Source organism: Macadamia integrifolia, unplaced genomic scaffold (assembly GCF_013358625.1).
Source record: "Macadamia integrifolia cultivar HAES 741 unplaced genomic scaffold, SCU_Mint_v3 scaffold1000, whole genome shotgun sequence".
Classification (NCBI taxonomy): Eukaryota; Viridiplantae; Streptophyta; class Magnoliopsida; order Proteales; family Proteaceae; genus Macadamia; species Macadamia integrifolia.
Genome location: NW_024868050.1, coordinates 3,028 through 20,660, shown reverse-complemented (window position 1 = coordinate 20,660; position 17,633 = coordinate 3,028). Strand labels below are relative to the sequence as shown.

The 17,633-nt window shown below is 37.1% G+C and overlaps 2 protein-coding genes across 2 annotated transcripts; both read right to left on the bottom strand.

The window, feature by feature from the left end:
• Positions 1-9,521: 9,521 nt before the first annotated feature.
• On the bottom strand, positions 9,522-10,934 carry LOC122062344 (G-type lectin S-receptor-like serine/threonine-protein kinase LECRK2). Its single transcript, XM_042625932.1, has one exon. It carries the CDS (start codon positions 10,932-10,934, stop codon positions 9,522-9,524), a length of 1,413 nt encoding a protein of 470 aa, XP_042481866.1.
• Positions 10,935-12,742: 1,808 nt separating this feature from the next.
• Positions 12,743-15,281, bottom strand: LOC122062340 (G-type lectin S-receptor-like serine/threonine-protein kinase LECRK1). Its single transcript, XM_042625925.1, has 2 exons — positions 13,799-15,281; positions 12,743-13,661 (listed from the first exon to the last, which is right to left on the bottom strand). Exon 1 carries the CDS (start codon positions 15,279-15,281, stop codon positions 13,806-13,808), a length of 1,476 nt encoding a protein of 491 aa, XP_042481859.1. The 3' UTR covers positions 12,743-13,661; positions 13,799-13,805.
• Positions 15,282-17,633: the final 2,352 nt, after the last annotated feature.

Here is a 17,633-nt window from a genome sequence, read left to right as displayed (position 1 = left end):
ACACACAAATATGGCAACATAGATTTGGGAAGGTAATCTCACATGTCATTTGGAATAAGATCTTCGATGCTAGAGATGAAACCAATGAGAGTTTTGTGTCTCTCTGATCATCGTTTGAGGAATTGGATCGGATTGGAATCGACCTTGATCAATCTCGATTCTTACTTGATATTGTATCAGTGGATCAATACGGATAAAGAGTAAAATAGTTTAAAACGGTTTTTTAATTGAACGTAGGGGTATTCAGTCTGATCTTGGCTGATCCAAATTGGTAGGAAAAAAATCGTCTGCAATTTCGATCTCGTACAATTCCGTGCAATACCACTTTCAGGCGATAACACGTGTATTGATACCAATATAATGGTCCAGATCTGATTTAAATGCCTCTTCACTGATTTAATGTTTTATTAGTTGTACCAGATCTGGACCATTGTATTGGTATCAATACACGTGTCACCGCCTGAAGGTGATATTGCACGGAATTGTACGAGATCGGAATTGCAGACGATTTCAACCCAAATCGGTATCAGTTTTGACCGATTCTTAAAACCGAGTTTTGATTTGATCTCTTTCTACCCAATCCCCCGGGTTGGAGAAGAACCAAATCCCTATCATTTCGTACGTGAAGCAGATACAAACTTCCTTTTTTTTTTTTTTTTTACTTATTTAATTTTTTAAAATATTTGAAATGGAGTATAACAACTTCTCATTTCTCACAGATGTCAGATGTATGAACGTACGTGAATGAGAGCTTCCATTTCCCTTAGGTGAAGATTCACCAGACTCGTGATTCACACACTAATACACAAATATGCGAACATAGATTTAAAGGTAATCTCGATTCTTGCACTGCCATGTATTTCCTCTACTTTTCTATGTCTTTTCTCTGCTTTTGAGGTCTGTTCTCTTTTTTTTAATGGATAACGATTAGTATTAATAAAGCAACCATACTGCCAAAAGAGACTTTTAAGAGAGAGAGAGAGAGAGAGAGAGAGAGAGAGAGAGAGAGAGAAAAACTTTATACAACGCAAGACCCTAACACTAATAACAGGACCCATTAGATTAGGGTTCCTCGATTTGAAAGATCTTAAAAGAGAAAAAAGAAAAAAAAAAAAAAATCACAGGGGGTGGATGAAGACTCACCAGCCTTGAGAACAATTAATAGGTGTACAATATAGAGAAGTGAACCAAATTTTACTTTAAAAGAAGAGAAATTTATGCTGCTACCCCTTAGAGAATGCTACTATTAGAGAGACATCCTTAGCATAATATCAAATTATGCTTGCATTTCTTACCGTCAGTCTCCGTTAAGTGAAGCTTTGAAATAACGATTTTACTCTTTTGACTAAAACACGTAATCCATCTTATTTCACATTAACCCCTCAATACCTCTCATAACCCATCTATTGGGGAGCTTGCATCAGTACTCCCTGGATTAAACTGTAACAAAATACAAGACATTGTACACCAACAAAATATCTATGCTTACAATCGAAATATTACATGTGATGAAGTCGTATATAGAAACAAGCAGAGTGGAGAGTACTGTACGCAGGAATGTAACTGCTACAATTGTTGTCTTTAACAAAAGTTAAGGTAGATGAATTTAGTGTTCTTCTTCCATATCTCAATGGGAGCTTCTGTAATCTGCACGAATGATCATCCCCAAACAATGCAGCTTCACATTTGTTATCCGCCAAGCAAGCCTCTTTGCATTCTCCTTCAGTTGGGGTTGATAACTTCGAATATTGATCATCTGCCCATTCGATCTTCTCATCTAAGGTAGACATGAAGAAGTTGCTATCTTGTGTTTTGGTTTCCAGTACTACAGCCCTGATGATCATCAATCTTCTGGCAACCCGAACTTTGTTGATTCTTATAGATGAAATCGAAACCAGGAATACACTTACATACGGCCAGCTGATCTTGATCAAAGGGATTACTGGTACAATACGAGTTGATGCCGCAGATGCCTCGAGGATCACACTTATCGGTGGATGATTCCCACATGATCGACCACTTACTACTCTTCTGATCATCTATGGAATAGAGTCTAAAGATCCCATCAACATCGATCGTCATCCGGTAAAGAACTGTGTTGTCGTTGGGATTTCCACTGGTAGATGATAGATTCTTCAGAGTTATCATTTTTATGAAGGATGTTGTTCCTATTAATAACAACAGATAGGATCTTGCCATACAATCATTGAATCACAAAAAATTAAACTATAAGGGTTGACGCATACCGTTAATCATTGACTGTGAAGAATTTGCCACCATAAAATCTTTAAGAACCAACCAACATTCTCCATTGTCAATTTGCTTAGCATAGCTAAGAGGAGATGCCAAAAGTATTGCCCATATGCCCTCTTGATTATACAATTTGTCCCCGATTAGATAACTTGGCCCCCTTGATCAGATAATTTGTCTCCCCTTGATTTGAGACTTATAAGGAAGAGACACATATAATCAATTTACCCTATTGATTAGAAAATTTGTCCCCCTTGATTTGAATCTCAAGGGAAAAAAATACATCACTAAATTCGTATAATTAAATTGATAGTAATCTATGTCTCAAATCATAATTGCATGAATTTGAATAATTAGCATAATAGGTTGGGTGGTTTGAAAATCAACCATAAATATATAAACCAAATAAGGTAAAAATGTGATGTGGGGGATAAAATACAATATTAAATATGGTTTATAATAGGCAAGTAATGGTAAGGCAAATTAGGAGTTTTCATAAGTGATCGACAACCAAAAAGATAGTTATGTTTCACCAACTAATTACCATAAAAGGTATGAATCTAAAAAAGAATTTTGCAATTCAAAAAAATTTAAAACAAGACCCCTAACAGAGTCAAGGCAACGGTGATCATAGATCACAAAGAATCAAGTCGCCCTTAAAACAAGTACTTGGGCGCCTAGCGCGTCAGAATAAGCTAAAAAACTACAATGCACACGTTAGCGCTTTAGTTATTGAAAACTCAAGAAAAACCCTTTTGAGTATGAATCTTGAACTTTAGTCAATAAATCTACATTTGACTGCCACCTCTTCTGGGTCATGTTGCGTGCGTTGCAGGATGAACCTTCCACCACTGGTAAGGCGCAATGTCTCATTGGCAGAGAAAGGTGGATCGTCTCGGTCTGGTGTCCATACGACTTTATGTTGAGGTATTTGGGCATACCAAATTCCAACGGCAAAACCAACATTTCCTTGTGGATAAAATCCAAAGGCAAATCGACCAAAAGGAGAAAGCCATGATGAATTCGTGGAGGATGGGGAGAGGGAGGATCCTAAGTTGATTCGATGAGAATCGGTGGTGTTGGGTGATGGACGACAATTGTATTAGGATGATCCACGTTTATTACACGGTACTGAGTTTCGTGCAAATGCACCGTAAGGAACATAGCGAGATGATGATGCAGAGGCACCAGAAAGTTGAAGTGCAGAGAAGAGTAGAAACACAAAGGTAGGAACCGCCATGAGAATTAGAATAAGAAAGCTGTTGTTCTTTCTTTGAGAGAGAGAGAGAGAGGTATCTTTTATAATCTATATCCATCCTCGACAATGACAAAAGCTTTTGCGTAATGGAAATGTGAGCCCTTCCACATGGATACAACACCTTTATTATTTTTTTTTCCATAGGAATGGCTACAACAACAGTAACAACGCCACTTAAAGTAAGGATGTGAATTTGTAGCCAAGACCGTTTATCGAAATCGAATCGATTCGTTACATCAAAATCGTAAAATTGTTTAGTAAATAGTACGATTATAGTTTCAAGTTTCAGGCCGATTAGCTAAACGGGTCGGGTCGGTTTTCACCACGGAACCCGTTGGTTTCAAACCAAATTGAAACCGTTTAAACCGAACCGTTTAAAACAGTTTAAACCGTTTAAACCGATTCGATTAATCCGTATAACAATTAACAATTAACAATTAAATTAAGTGCACATCCTGCTTTGGTATGATTTATTGCAATTCAGTTCAAGTTTAGGCTTTAGATCATAAACTTGTAATCCATATATGTTACTATATTATTATGTTATCATAGATGGGGTGTTTTGGCTAAACCATCTGCCATTTTAATATTTTATGTTGTAGAACGCTGGATTTGGATGTTGTATGATATTAGTTTTAAATGTTTGAGGAGGGCCATGCAAAGAAATAACACTAGATTATCAAATTAAGACATACCATTGTTAATATAGAATCTCTTATTTGTGGTTGCCAATTATTTTTTGATAAGGTTATGATCTTCAGTTTAGAGATGGTTGCAAGTTATATCAAACTGATTGTAAACCGTTTTACAAACCGTATGGAATAAATCAAAATTGAAACTGTTTAAAATCATGAAATCGACACCGTTTAGAAACCGTGGAAATCAAAACTGTTTACTAAACTGTCACGGTTTCAGAAAGTGGAACCGTTTAGCAAATGGTGTGGTTTTGTTTTTAGTCAAATAAATAAGAACCGAATCGATCCACACCGTTTAAACCGAAACCAAACCAATTAACACCCTTAACTTAAAGACTACGACACAGTAACATATTTAATTTTTTTCCCCCAATTTGATGAACTCTCACCATAATTCAATGTTATCGCTCACATTGATGCAATTCGATAATGTATACGAACTAAAAGCTTCTGAAATATTTGCTTTAGTTAGTTGTTTTTAAGTTGGACTCACGATAAGTTTGCACAATTTCTCAAGCTTTTCGGGATGAGACCAATGGTCAGCATGTTGGAAGCTAAGATATCACTAGAATTACGATACCTTAGTTAACGTGACTAGTCGATGGCCAGCCTACTAGGAGCTAGTAGGACAACTGATCACCTATTTCTACACATATGACATATCCATCCACGCATATATACAACAAGGTTTGATTCCACAATCTCCTAGCCCAGTTTGTTTATGGAAAAAAGAGGGAAAAGGTAAAAAAAGGAGGGAAAATGAGAAATTTTTCTTCAAAATACCAAAAACTTTGGTTTTTGTTTGATGGGATAGAAAACTTATCAAACAAGGTCATTTAATCAAATAATTATTGTCTGCTAATGCAGCAGTTAACTTTTTCCACTCTATTCACTCTTAAAGTCTTACCAAATTTAATAGAATCTTTATAAAAAAGTTGTTTTGTGTCTATCTCTCTCCTCCCTTATTTTCTCTCTTTTCCAAATAATTCTAAGAGTTTGGATCAAATACTATTATGAGAACCATTCTCATATGGTGCCTGATTCACACATGAAATTCACTCAGTGTGAAAGCTTGTTGTAAGAAAAAAGAGATTGAGTGGATTCTGTGCATAGATCAGGCACCGTACCAGAATAGTTATAGTATGAGGACTTGATCCGGACTTCCCTATAGAGAATTTAGAGGTAGACCCCACTAAAATTATCTATATTCTATTATTTCATCTCCTTTCCTTTATTCATCAATCCAACCCACAATATGTAGGTCTCATTTCACAAGTTTTTTTACCTTTTTTTATCCATTTAACAAGCAAGCCGTAAAGAATAATTAACAACAAACGGGCCCCTAAAGAATCATTAACGTGAGCAACAATCCTTCGATACTAATAATAACCGAGAAAATGATGGCAGGTATAGAATATTATTTTGGGCCAGAGGCAAATTGGGCAAATTGACATATGAGCAATGTAACCGCGTTTTTATCCTACAAATGGAATTTTTTTTCCTACTCTGTAACGTTTTCCGTACTTTTTAAGTCGATTGGTCTTGGAGTCTTCACGGGGCCATACTTTCCCAGCAACGTGACAAAGACGCGCCGTGTGCTGAAACGTGTTGGTGCTATACAAAGTATAAACAAATTGGAGCAGATATAACCGCGTGGAACCAAGTGATAAAGCTAGAGGACTCAAGGGCATGGTTTTAGCTATCCGTATCGGATCAACTGTATCCGTCAGTATCAGTATCGACCAAGATTGATATCAAAACCTGATCCATCCTGATTATGAATCAATATTAGAATAGGGGTAAAATCATTAAAGGAAAAAAAAAAACCTTTTTTTGAGTGAAAAATAAAGGTAAAATTGATCATGTTGATCCAAAATCGATAAATAAATCCTTGTTCAAGGGTAAAAAAAAATGATTAAAAATCAATTTTTTAAAGGTAAAATCTATCTTATCTAAAGTGATTTTGATCAATCCAAGTCAATATTGATCAATCTGATACCCAAGATAAGAAACCTTGAGATCCAAACCTCTTTCATTCTTCAACAATTCAACCTTAATCAGTCAGTGAGTTTGTTTGGTTCTAACAATGTCATTGAATCATATCCATTTTTCTTTGATACTTCAACCATTACATTAGTACTCTTTAGGTTTAATTTGATTGTCAAAAAATAGATAGAAAAGAAAAGATAAAAATCATAAAATTTTAAATTTGAGAAGATAAATGGACACCTAAACAAATCATTGCATTCATGATACTATGTTGCTATTTTTTTAATTTTTATTTTATCTTTTATTTTCTATCCATTTCTTGAACAGTACTAGACTAAGCCTAAGGTTTCTTCTGTTTATATATTCCATTTCTATCCATTTCTTGAACAGTACTAGACTAAGCCTAAGGTTTCTTCTGTTTATATATTCCATAGGATTTTATCAAATAATCCTTTTAGCAATCAATCTGTGTGCATTTTGAGGCAAATCAACCATGTTGTACTGCAATAGAGTCTCTCTATCCATTTTTTGACTGATTGTAACAGTAAAAAAAATGGGTGGTTCTACAAAAATATTTAGATTCAGTATCAACACTCAGATCATTCGGCAAAATTCTTCGTTCACCGCTTTTCAATAAAGTAATAAATAACTAAATAACGCAAACGGAGAGTAATGTTTTTTTGTGTGTTTCGTAGTAAAAACGAAAAAAAAGTACAAAAGACATAATTAAAGATAAATCAACGTTACATAATGATTTTTTGTGGTTGAATGTAATCCTAGAAATCAAGTTATCATGTCTAATTGGGGAATTCATGTGCGTTGGAAGATTATGATCTCAAAAGCTTGCTCATGGTTTATGCCTCCAAATAATATGGTTGCTTTATTATGGCTTATACTGGTCTTGGGGAGAAGGGTTAAATTTTATGGATGCAACTTCTTGCTATCCTTAGAGGAATTACTTTATGCATTGATATCAACATGATGGAGATCTCAATTTGGTTAGATTCCAAATTAGCTATAGATATTCTAAATGGAGAAATTGAGGGGCCATGAGAAACTAGTGCTATCAAAAGCAAGATTTTACACATCTTCAATACCCTATCCAGAAAGGAGTTCAAGCATGTATGGAGGGAGGTTAATAAACCTGCTGATGACCTGGTATCTATGACTACATCTCAGGTGGAGACTATTATTCAGCCTCATGATTTTCATGATGAACTAAAAAATTTAGTGATGGTGGATTCAGTTTTCAAGATTTACTATAGATTGTAATTTGTTTATTTGTTTCTCCTTGGTTTCTCTTGTTCTGGATGAATTGACAAAAAATATACAAGGTGACGTTCCTTGGTGTATGTTCTTTGTGGACGATATTGTTTTATTGGATGACACAAAATCAGGACTCAATGCTAAACTAGAGTGATGGAGAGCTGCCCTGGAAACAAGAGGAGGACTTAAGATAAGCATATCTAAGACTGAATATGTGATGTATAACTTTAGCCACCCTACGAGAGATAATGACGAGGTGACTATTGATAGAAGAGAGGTTAAGCAAAGTTACTATTTCAGATATTTGGGATCTATCATTAATAAGGAAGGCAATATAGAGGATGATGTTTCACATAGGATTAAAGTGGGATGGACGAAGTGGAGGAGTGCGTCTGGAGTCCTTTGCGGCAAACGTGTATTGGTTAAACTTAAAGGAAAATTCTACCGAATATTCGTGCACCCAGCTATGATATACATGTTGGAATGTTGGGCCGTTAAGAAGCAACACATTGATAAGCTAGGTATAGTGGAAATGAGAATGCTAAGATGGATGTGTGGGAAAACTAGAAGAGATAAGGTAAGGAATGTTCAAATTAGAGCGGATCTAAGGGTTGCCCCAATCCCTGACAAGCTATGAGGACGTCGTTTGAGGTGGTTTGGGCATGTTCAACCGAGGCCACCGAATGCCCCGATAAGAAGGAGTGACTTGATTCAAATACGAGGATTCAAAAGAGCTAGAAGAAAGCCAAAAATGACCATAGGAGAGGTGGTGAGGAAAGACACGCACAAATTAAGCCTTGTCCCAAGTATGGTTTTGAATAGAGCAGATTGGAGGCCTAGAATCCAGTTAGCGGACCCAGTTTAGCAGTGCCTTACTTTGCAGTGATTACTATTTGTGTCTCTTTTATCACCTTCCTATTTTCTCTTTCTTTGGCTTTGCTTGGATCTGTGTAGCCAACCCCATTAAGTTGGGACAAGGCTTTGCTATTTTTATTGTTATTGTTTTCTCCTTGGTTTCTCTTGTAAAGCAGGGGTTGTTTTGCTTTGTTCCCTAGGGGCTCTCCTACTCTCTTTCGGTCAGTCCAAAGATGGAGTTAGAAGCTGCGTTTTTCTGTATATTTTCTCTTCTTTAATACATACAAATTACTTATAAAAAAAAAAAATTTTTTCTCTTAAAATTTTTTTTTCTTGACTAGTAAACATTGCAAGGATATTCATTAAAAAAAAAAAAAAAAAAAAAAAATACAAGGATGTCCTAAACAAAACTAGGGGAAATGAATGCTATTTGTTGTGCAATCAAACGTAGTGTTGGGCGAGAGAGGTATAAGTGAGAACGACTGGTTTGGGGTTGTTTCAATGGAGAACTAATATGAGCCGTCTGTCCCTCTTTGTCTACATGTCAACCTTTACAGGGGGTATTGCATAGTATTGCACGATATGAGTATTGTAGAGGATTTTTATCCATCGCATGAGCATGCAAATGATGGACCTAAGCGTCATGTTCTTAACCAAACAAGTGGTGCAAATCCTCCAAGTACACATACAAAATACATACAACTCCATTGTTGTTTTTCCTTTATGGCCTCTTTATATCCATGCTCATTGAGTCACTGTAATAATTTTTATTTATTTATTTATTTTTTAATAAAATTCATTTAGATAAAACCATGAAATTCAAAGCAGATAAAAGCATAAAATACATAAGGCTTGGTTATGAAATATCGAGAGTCAATGAATGAAATATGACCATAACACCCCAAAACCAAAGATCTTTTGGATAAAACTTCTTGATTTCCATTCCAATATTATTCTATTAAATAAGTGCATAAGAGAAGTTATCTGTAAATAAGATAACTCCTACTAACACCACAACTCCACGTACACACTATAACCGATCACGATAGCCCACAACACACACTCAATAAAAAACATACCACTAATCCATGTTTGACTCAATCACTCAATTCTAACTAATCTAAAATAATAAAATACTATTCTATTTTACCGTGTAAGGGGTTGCACGTAACAGATTCCCTAACAAACTTATTATAGAAGCAGCTTAATTACAAATGAATTAGTCGTACATAAAAACAAGTAGAGTAGTGTGGAAGAGTATCTGGAGTGGTGAAACTGCCACAATTTCTGCCTCTAACAAAAGTTAAGGTGGTGGCAGTAGATGTGTTTACTGGTCTTCTTCCGTATCTCAATGGGAGTTTCTGTAAACTGCACGACTGATCATCATCTCCAAACAATGCAACTTCACAGTCACTGTCGAGCAAGCAAGCCTCTTTGCATGCTCCTTCAGTTGGGAATGGAAAAACTTCATATTGATCTTCCCAGTTGACGTGCTCCAATTTAGGCATGAAGAAGTTTCCATTTTGTATCAGGATTCCACTGCAATCCTGATGATGATCACTCTGCAGGCGGCAATCCGAACCCTGTTGAGTCTTATCAATGAAGTCGAAACCAGGAATACAGTTACATACTGCCTCCTTATCCTCCATAGGATTATACGTACAATACGCGTTCATGCCACAAATGCCTTTGGGAATACACTTATCAGTTGATGATTCCCACATGATCGACCATGATTTACTCTTCTTCTGATCGTCCAAACCAATGGAATAGAGTCTGAAGATCCCATCAACGTCGAGCGTCATGCGGTAAAAAACTGTGTCGTTGATGGGAGTTCCACCGGTGGCTAGATTCTTCACAGTGTGTCCGGAACTATTAGACAAATAGAGGGATCCTTCCTCATCAAGATTTAATGTCACGTAATCTCCAAGAGTATACATATTGGTAGCTGATTCCCAATATGCAAATTTCTTCGTCAACTTTCCAGAGGGATATTGAACAAGATTGCCTTCTTGCTCCATAACGAGCACAAATCTTCCATCGGAGTGGTTGGTTTCTGATACACTAGAGTGCATCGCTTGCCCTGGGAGAAGACTTTGACCTGGCAAAAGGTTGTTGGTAGGGAAATCAAAACTTTGCCATAAATTGTTATGTCCTGAATCAAATAGAGCGAAATTGCCAGAATCAGACATGTAAGCCCAAGAGATATAAAACCCATCGTATACAAAATGTTCTTCTGGGTCTTGTGGCGTGCGTTTTAGGATGAAACTTCCAGCACTGGTAAGGTTCAACGTGGCATTGGAGGAGAAAGGTGGATAGTTTGGGTTTGGAGTCCATACGACAACTGAATGTTGAGGTATTTGGGCATACCAAATTCCAATGGCAAACCCACTATTTCCTTGTGGATAAAATCCAAAGGCAAATCTACCATAAAGAGATGGCCATGACGAATTAGCAGAGGAAGGGGAGAGAGAGGATCCTAAGTCAATTCGATGATCAGGTTTAGTGTATTTGGGTGATTGTGTACGATTAATACTACCGGCAGCAGAAAATTGAAGTGAAGAGAGGACTAGGAGTAGGAGGAGTAGGAATAGTAGCAACACGAAGGTAGCAGACGCCATGAGAATTGGAAGAGAGTTGTTCCATCTTCTATGGGTGCTTTTCATATATTTATTAGAAAAGCAGTACGAAAAGAAAATGGATCCCAATGTTTTATAATGATTGAATTCCAATTGTGTTAGACGTGTGAAAGAATTTGGTTCACATTGTTGTATGGTATCTCATTCACACTTGGAATCCACTCAATGTGAAAACATGTGGTAAAAAGAGAGATTGATTGGATTCCATTTATGAATCAAGCATCATACATGAATAATTCTCATACGGGGATCAGATCCAGAAATAGGTTGTAAAGTGTTGTAAGTATTTTCAAATGTCTGAAATATCCTCCATAATAACAATATATGTTAGGGTGGACATGGATAAAATCAAAAAAGTAATTTCAAAGTCTTGCATGCTCTAAAAATTCAGTTCTATTTTGATTTTGAAAAGTGAAATTCATTTGATTTAGTCCAGTTATGGTTCTAGACTAAAAATCATCGGTCTTGACTCCAATCAAACTAAATAAAATATAAATTATATAAATAATAAACCAAACCAAACCAAACTGTACCAAATATATACCAAATGAAACCCTATAGTTATGTTTTTGTTCAGTTGTGTTAAAATATCTACTGTGTTAAAATGGTTGAAAAGTATCAGATTTAACATCTTGGGGTCACATCTTCATCAGGTTATAATTTCTTTCCCAGTTTCCTTTGTTTCAACAAATTATTTTCATTTAAATTAAATTTGAATCTAATTATATATTCAGAGTAAGAATAAAATGAAATAGAATAAAAATCAAATTAGACCCCATCAAATGAAATTCAATTGCCATGTAAACCTATTAATGACATTTTGTATGTCAATTAATCATAAATCTTGATTCACACACAAATACGTCAACATAGATTTAAAGGTAGTCTCTCTTTTTTCTTCTTTTCCATGTCTTTTCTCTCTTCTGAGGAGAGTTTTTTTCTTTTCTTTTTATGAATAAAGAATTGTACTGAAAAGAACCCACTATAAGATGCCGCCAAAAGAGAAGACAAAGGAAAAGAAAGAAAGATACATTCCAATATAATATGCATATACCCATTGAAGTATGCCACCGTCCCGAAAATAAGTGAAGCTTCCTTTTTATATCAAATGTAATGGAATGCCATTTGGTTTACATTTTCCTAGTCCAATATATGAGATTCTTCACCATCCATATGTGGTAGATAAAGACATTGAGAGCGAGTTTGGCAGCTTTGTTAAATGGAAAATTTCCCTCCGAAAGATCCCTTAATGACTTGATCCACTTCCATTCTATCTTTAGTCCAAAGATTCTCCTCCTGCCGGCAAAACGGATTACGGACAGAAATCAACTGAACCATTATTAATATGAGTCTTGGTTTTGATAATGAAGATTAATCACATTAGATTTGTGTTAAAAGAAAATTGAAACAGCAAGGATTGCTGATCTAGCCAATCGGATCTTTTAACATGGACGAATTTAGCATTTTATAACCATACGGAGCATCCAAGTTAATTGGTACATAACCACTTGGATTGGCCTAGTTGGGATTATATTCTAGCCTTTCATATCAACCTACATGATCCACTGGGTCAAAGATAAAACAACAAAAGCAATCGGGTAATAGTTCAAATTCTGTCCAGAAATGAAAACAAGGACCAATTAATTACATGGTATGATTCACCCAACCAGAGCATCCAAGTAGGTACACCGGCATAGTGAGAATTGTTAAAAAAAAAAAAAAAAAGATAATAGATCTTCATGACACAGAGATTTAACGAGGTTCACACATCAGTGTCGTGTACTACGTCCTCGAACGAAGAAGAAGATGTTTTACTATGCAAAAAAAAGATTACAGCCAAGCAGTTCTCGCCCTGAAACCCTAGCTCGAAAAACTCGGAAAAATACAGTGACTTTCTTAGCAAAAATACTAGTACTATCGGCTCACCCTTCTACTTCTATTATAGATCTCAGAAAACTTCTCATTTAGATCTCCACCAAAATATATCGGAGTAGGTCAATCTTCAAAACGGGTCAAGAATTCGAGACAAACTTAACAAGAATCGTAGCAACAGTGGCGGCACCTGTTGACAATGCCGCCCCTGGTATCGCCTCTGGTGGGAACTCCAGCATCAGCACCGTACCTCGTGCTTCCGAGCACTCCATCGCCACCACATAAGCCCTGGGCCAAGATCAAAATTCTAGTGAAACGCCTGAGAAGCAGGCAAATTTTGTCCATCGAACCAGGAACTCGCCAGAGAGCCACGGTCAATGGCATCGCGCCACGCTCCGACTCTTTCCGCAACCGACACTCGCTACCCACCAAGATGCTAATCGTTGATCGCTCTTTCAAAGTCTCCAAGAAATATCCCAAGATCCTCCCCGCGCAGTCCACGTCGTACTTGCTCAATAGAAGCGAGTAACTCAGGATCGATGTACAGGATTCCGGCGCGTACAGCAGGTCCACCTTCCTCAGCATTCTAACCAGACACCTTGTCATCAATGAAGAACCTGAACTAAAGCTTGAGCTCTTCCCTGGGAAGGAAATGGAGTCCGGCAGTGGTCTAATGATGGATTGATGCGATGGCAGTGGTTGTGAGGGTGGAGAAGGACGAGGAGAAAACAGAGCAATGGAATCGTGCAGCACCGAGGGGGGGTTGTAAGTTGTAACAGAACAGCAGAGAGACCATTGCCAACACCACTTCGTCATTATCGTCATCGTCACCGGTGTCTTCACCATCGTCACCGGTTGGAATACCACGGATCATGGTGGAAGGACCGAAGAAAAAAAAAAAAATGGAAAATCAGAAACAGGAAGAGCAGGAGAAGGAGACACTAACTAACCGCCTAACTAACAGCGATTTCCACCTGAGTTCTACATGTGAATTAGTCGTACAGAAAAACAAGCAGAGTATTGTGGAGGAGTCTCCAGAGTGGTGGAACTGCTACAATTGCTGCCTCTAACAAAAGTCAAGGGGGTGGTAGATGTATTTACTGTTCTTCTTCCATATCTCAATGGGAGTTGCTGTAATCTGCAAGACTGATCATCTCCAAACAATGCAATTTCACAGTTACTGTCTGCCAAGCAAGCTTCTTTGCACTTTTCTTCAGTTGGGGTTGATGACAAAACTTTATATTGATCTTCTTTCCATTCAATCTTCTCCAAGGTAGACATGAAGAAGTTGCCATTTTGTGTTTGGTTTCCAGTACTGCAGCCCTGCTCACTCTGCTGGCAATCCGAACTTTGTTGAGTCTTATCAATGAAATCGAAACCAGGAATACAGTGGCATACGGCCGGCTGATCTTCCATGGGAGTATACGTACAATACGCGTTATTGCCACAAATGCCAATGGGAACACACTTATCGGTTGATGATTCCCACATGATCGACCATTTACTCTTTTGATCATCCGCATTTATGGAATAGACTCTGAAGATCCCATCATTATCGATCGTCAAACGGTAAAGAACTGTGTCGCCGGTGGGAGTTCCACCGCCACCAGTAGATAGAGATAGATTCTTCACAGTGAGGCCGTGACGATCAAACATATAGAGGTTTCCATCATCATCAAGCTGTAATGTCACGTACCTCCCACGATACGTATTGGTACCTGATTCCCAATATGAATATCGAACTGAACCCTTTCCAGTGGAGTAATATTGAACAAGGTTGCCGTTATTCTGCATCAGGAGCCGAAATCTTCCATTAATAGAGTTATGATTGGTTTCAGATACACTAGAGATTTCATCCCCTGAGAGTAGACGTTGATCTGGCAGAATGGTGTTGGTAGGGAAATCAAAACTTTGCCATAATACATTTGATCCTGAATCAAATAGAACGAAATTGCCCTCGTCAACGATGGAAGCCCAAGAGATATTGGACTCTTTTGGTTGTCCTCCGTCGTATACAAAATCTTCTTCTGGGTCGTGTTGCGTGCGTTGCAGGATGAACCTTCCATCGCTGGTAAGGCGCAATGTGGCGTTGGCAGAGAAAGGTGGATCGTCTCGGTCTGGTGTCCATACGAGTGTATGTTGAGGTATTTGGGCATACCAAATTCCAACGCCAAAACCACCATTTCCCTGTGGATAAAATCCAAAGGCAAATAAACCAGAAGGAGAAAGCCATGATGAATTCGTGGAGGATGGGGAGAGGGAGGATCCTAAGTTGATTCGATGAGAATCAGTGGTGTTGGGTGATGGACGACAATTGTAATAGGATGATCCACGTCTACTACACGGTACCGAGTTTCGTGAAATTGCACCGTAGGAAGTATAATTAGAAGATGATGCAGAGGCACCAGAAAATTGAAGTGCAGAGAGGAGTAGAAACACTAAGGTAGGAACCGCCATGAGAATTGGAATGAGAAAGCTGTTGTTCTTTCTCTGACTGTGTGTAAGAGAGAGGGAGAGAGATATCTCATTTATAATCTATATCCATCCTCCACGATGAAAAAAGTTTCTGCGTAATAGAGATGTGAGAGTCCGGATCAGGTCCTCCTATGAGAATCGTAGTGTTTAATCTACTCTTGGACTTGAGCTCTAGATGAGATTCACACGCAGTTTTCTATTTTTTATTTACCCTACGTGCCTGCCTTTAGGGGACTTGGGATGAATCTCTGACCGTAGCGTAGCCTTCGCTGCCCTTTTATCCGATGATGTTTAGCAATTGAAACGACCGGTCAAACTCGATAATTAAGTTTGTATAATTTCTCAAGTTTTTTGGGATGAGACAAATGACCACTCTACTAGAAGCTAGGATATCACTAGAATTAAGATGTCCTAGTTAATGTGGTTTGTCAATGGCCAGCCTACTAGGCAAAATCGACCATATCGATTCAACATGGATAACTAAATCCTTGTACAAGGGTAAAAAACCATAAAAAACCAAAATTTTTGTTTAAATGTAAATCTATGTGATCCAAAGTGATTTTGATCAATTCAAATCAATATCGATCAATCTAATACCCAATATTACAAACCTTGAGATCCATACCCTTTTCATTTTCAACGATTCAACCTCAATCAATCACTGAGTTTGTTTGGTTTTAACAACATAATTGAATAAAATATATCATTTTTCTTTGATACGTCAACTATTACAATACTTCTTTTTAGGCTTAGTTCGATTGTCAAGATATGAATAATAAAAAAAATATTAAAATAAATAAATACATAAATCAATCATTATATCAGAATTTTATACAACAAATAATCCTTTTATATGTGTACATTTTGAAAAATCAACCACATTGTGCTTACAACAGTGTTCACCGTGTGGAATGGGAAAGGAGTCTTCACCGTCAGTGAGTGTGGATTGTGAAATGGGTTGCTGCTTCTTTGACTGATTGTAACCTACTTGCCTTTATCAAAATAATAATAATAACCTATTTGTTGGGTTCATCGTGGGATTAGGCGCGGCTTCTTTTGACTAATTGTAACTGGCAAAAGAATGGGTTGGTTCTACTAAAATATTTTTACGGGATGGTTTTCAATGAGGCGCCAGTGACCACTGACTAGTCCTCCTTGCCCGACGATTACGTGCATGTCGTGTATTGGGGATCTAAGGGGTTGAAACACACTAGATCGACCAGTTGGGCAAATAGGTCACTGACAAGACGGTTAGAATTGTAATCAAATTAGATTTGGTCTCAACACTCAGATCTTTCTTCGTCCAATCGTCCATCGCTTTTCAATAAAGTAATAAATAACTAAATAAAGCGTATGGAGTAATGGTCATATGCACTTTGTAGTCAAAAAAGTATAAGACATAAATCATAGTAATAAAATGATTTCTTTTTTTATCTATCTTTAAATTAATTTTTTATTTTCTTGGCTATGGAACATTGCAAGGATATTCCCCCCTAAGAAAAAAAATTCAAGGATGTCTTAAATAAAATAATGGGAAATGGATTTTTTTTTTGTGCGAAGCTCTCAGATTGCATTCTCAGTGTTGAGTTTATGAACTTTTAGCGCAGAGAGAGAGAGAGAGAGAGAGAAGAGAGAGAGAGACAGAGAGAGAGAGAGAGAGAGAGAGAAGAAGGAATCGATGGAATTGTTCAATCCAAATCGACTAATCCCAATTTCAAATCAACCCAATTCTTCAACCCATGCATTGATTAAATCTGTTTGTCTAGTTGGTATCTAAATCCATACAATTCACAAAAGTCTCATCCATGTACATTCTCACGTGCACACTTTCATTGGTCTCCATGCTAGAACAAAGGTTACATGCAATCAAATAGAAATCTCTTGTCCATAAATGATTGGTTATGATTATTTTTTTATGAGAGTAGGATTATATTAAAGAAGGAAAAATGAATGGTATCCATAAGCAAATCTCTATGCCTAGACATAGCGGTTCAAAAATATCACAATGTCCCACGCTAAAGATGCTTGCACAGGCCCTCTATTAGCCACTAGCGTTGGCATGTACTTGCCCATTAAATAATTTAGGGCAACAGAATGTTACCTGCTAGTGTATGAAAATGCCAGGCGGGGGAAGCATTGTCTTTCCGCACATGCTGTGTATAGACGTAGACACTCAAGTTGATTGCGTTCTTTTTTCAATAATTTATTTTGAATTTCTTATGAGAGTAGGTTTTTTAGTGTAGCATTTTCTATTAGTTCTTTTTTCAACAATTTATTTTGAACTTCTTATGAGAGTAGATTTTTGAGTGTAGCATTTTCTATTAAAACATTTAT

Excerpts from the sequence above, each read along its gene's own strand:
- LOC122062344 (XM_042625932.1), bottom strand. The coding sequence starts at position 10,934 with ATGGCGTCTGCTACCTTCGTGTTGCTACTATTCCTACTCCTCCTACTC.
- LOC122062340 (XM_042625925.1), bottom strand. The coding sequence starts at position 15,281 with ATGGCGGTTCCTACCTTAGTGTTTCTACTCCTCTCTGCACTTCAATTT.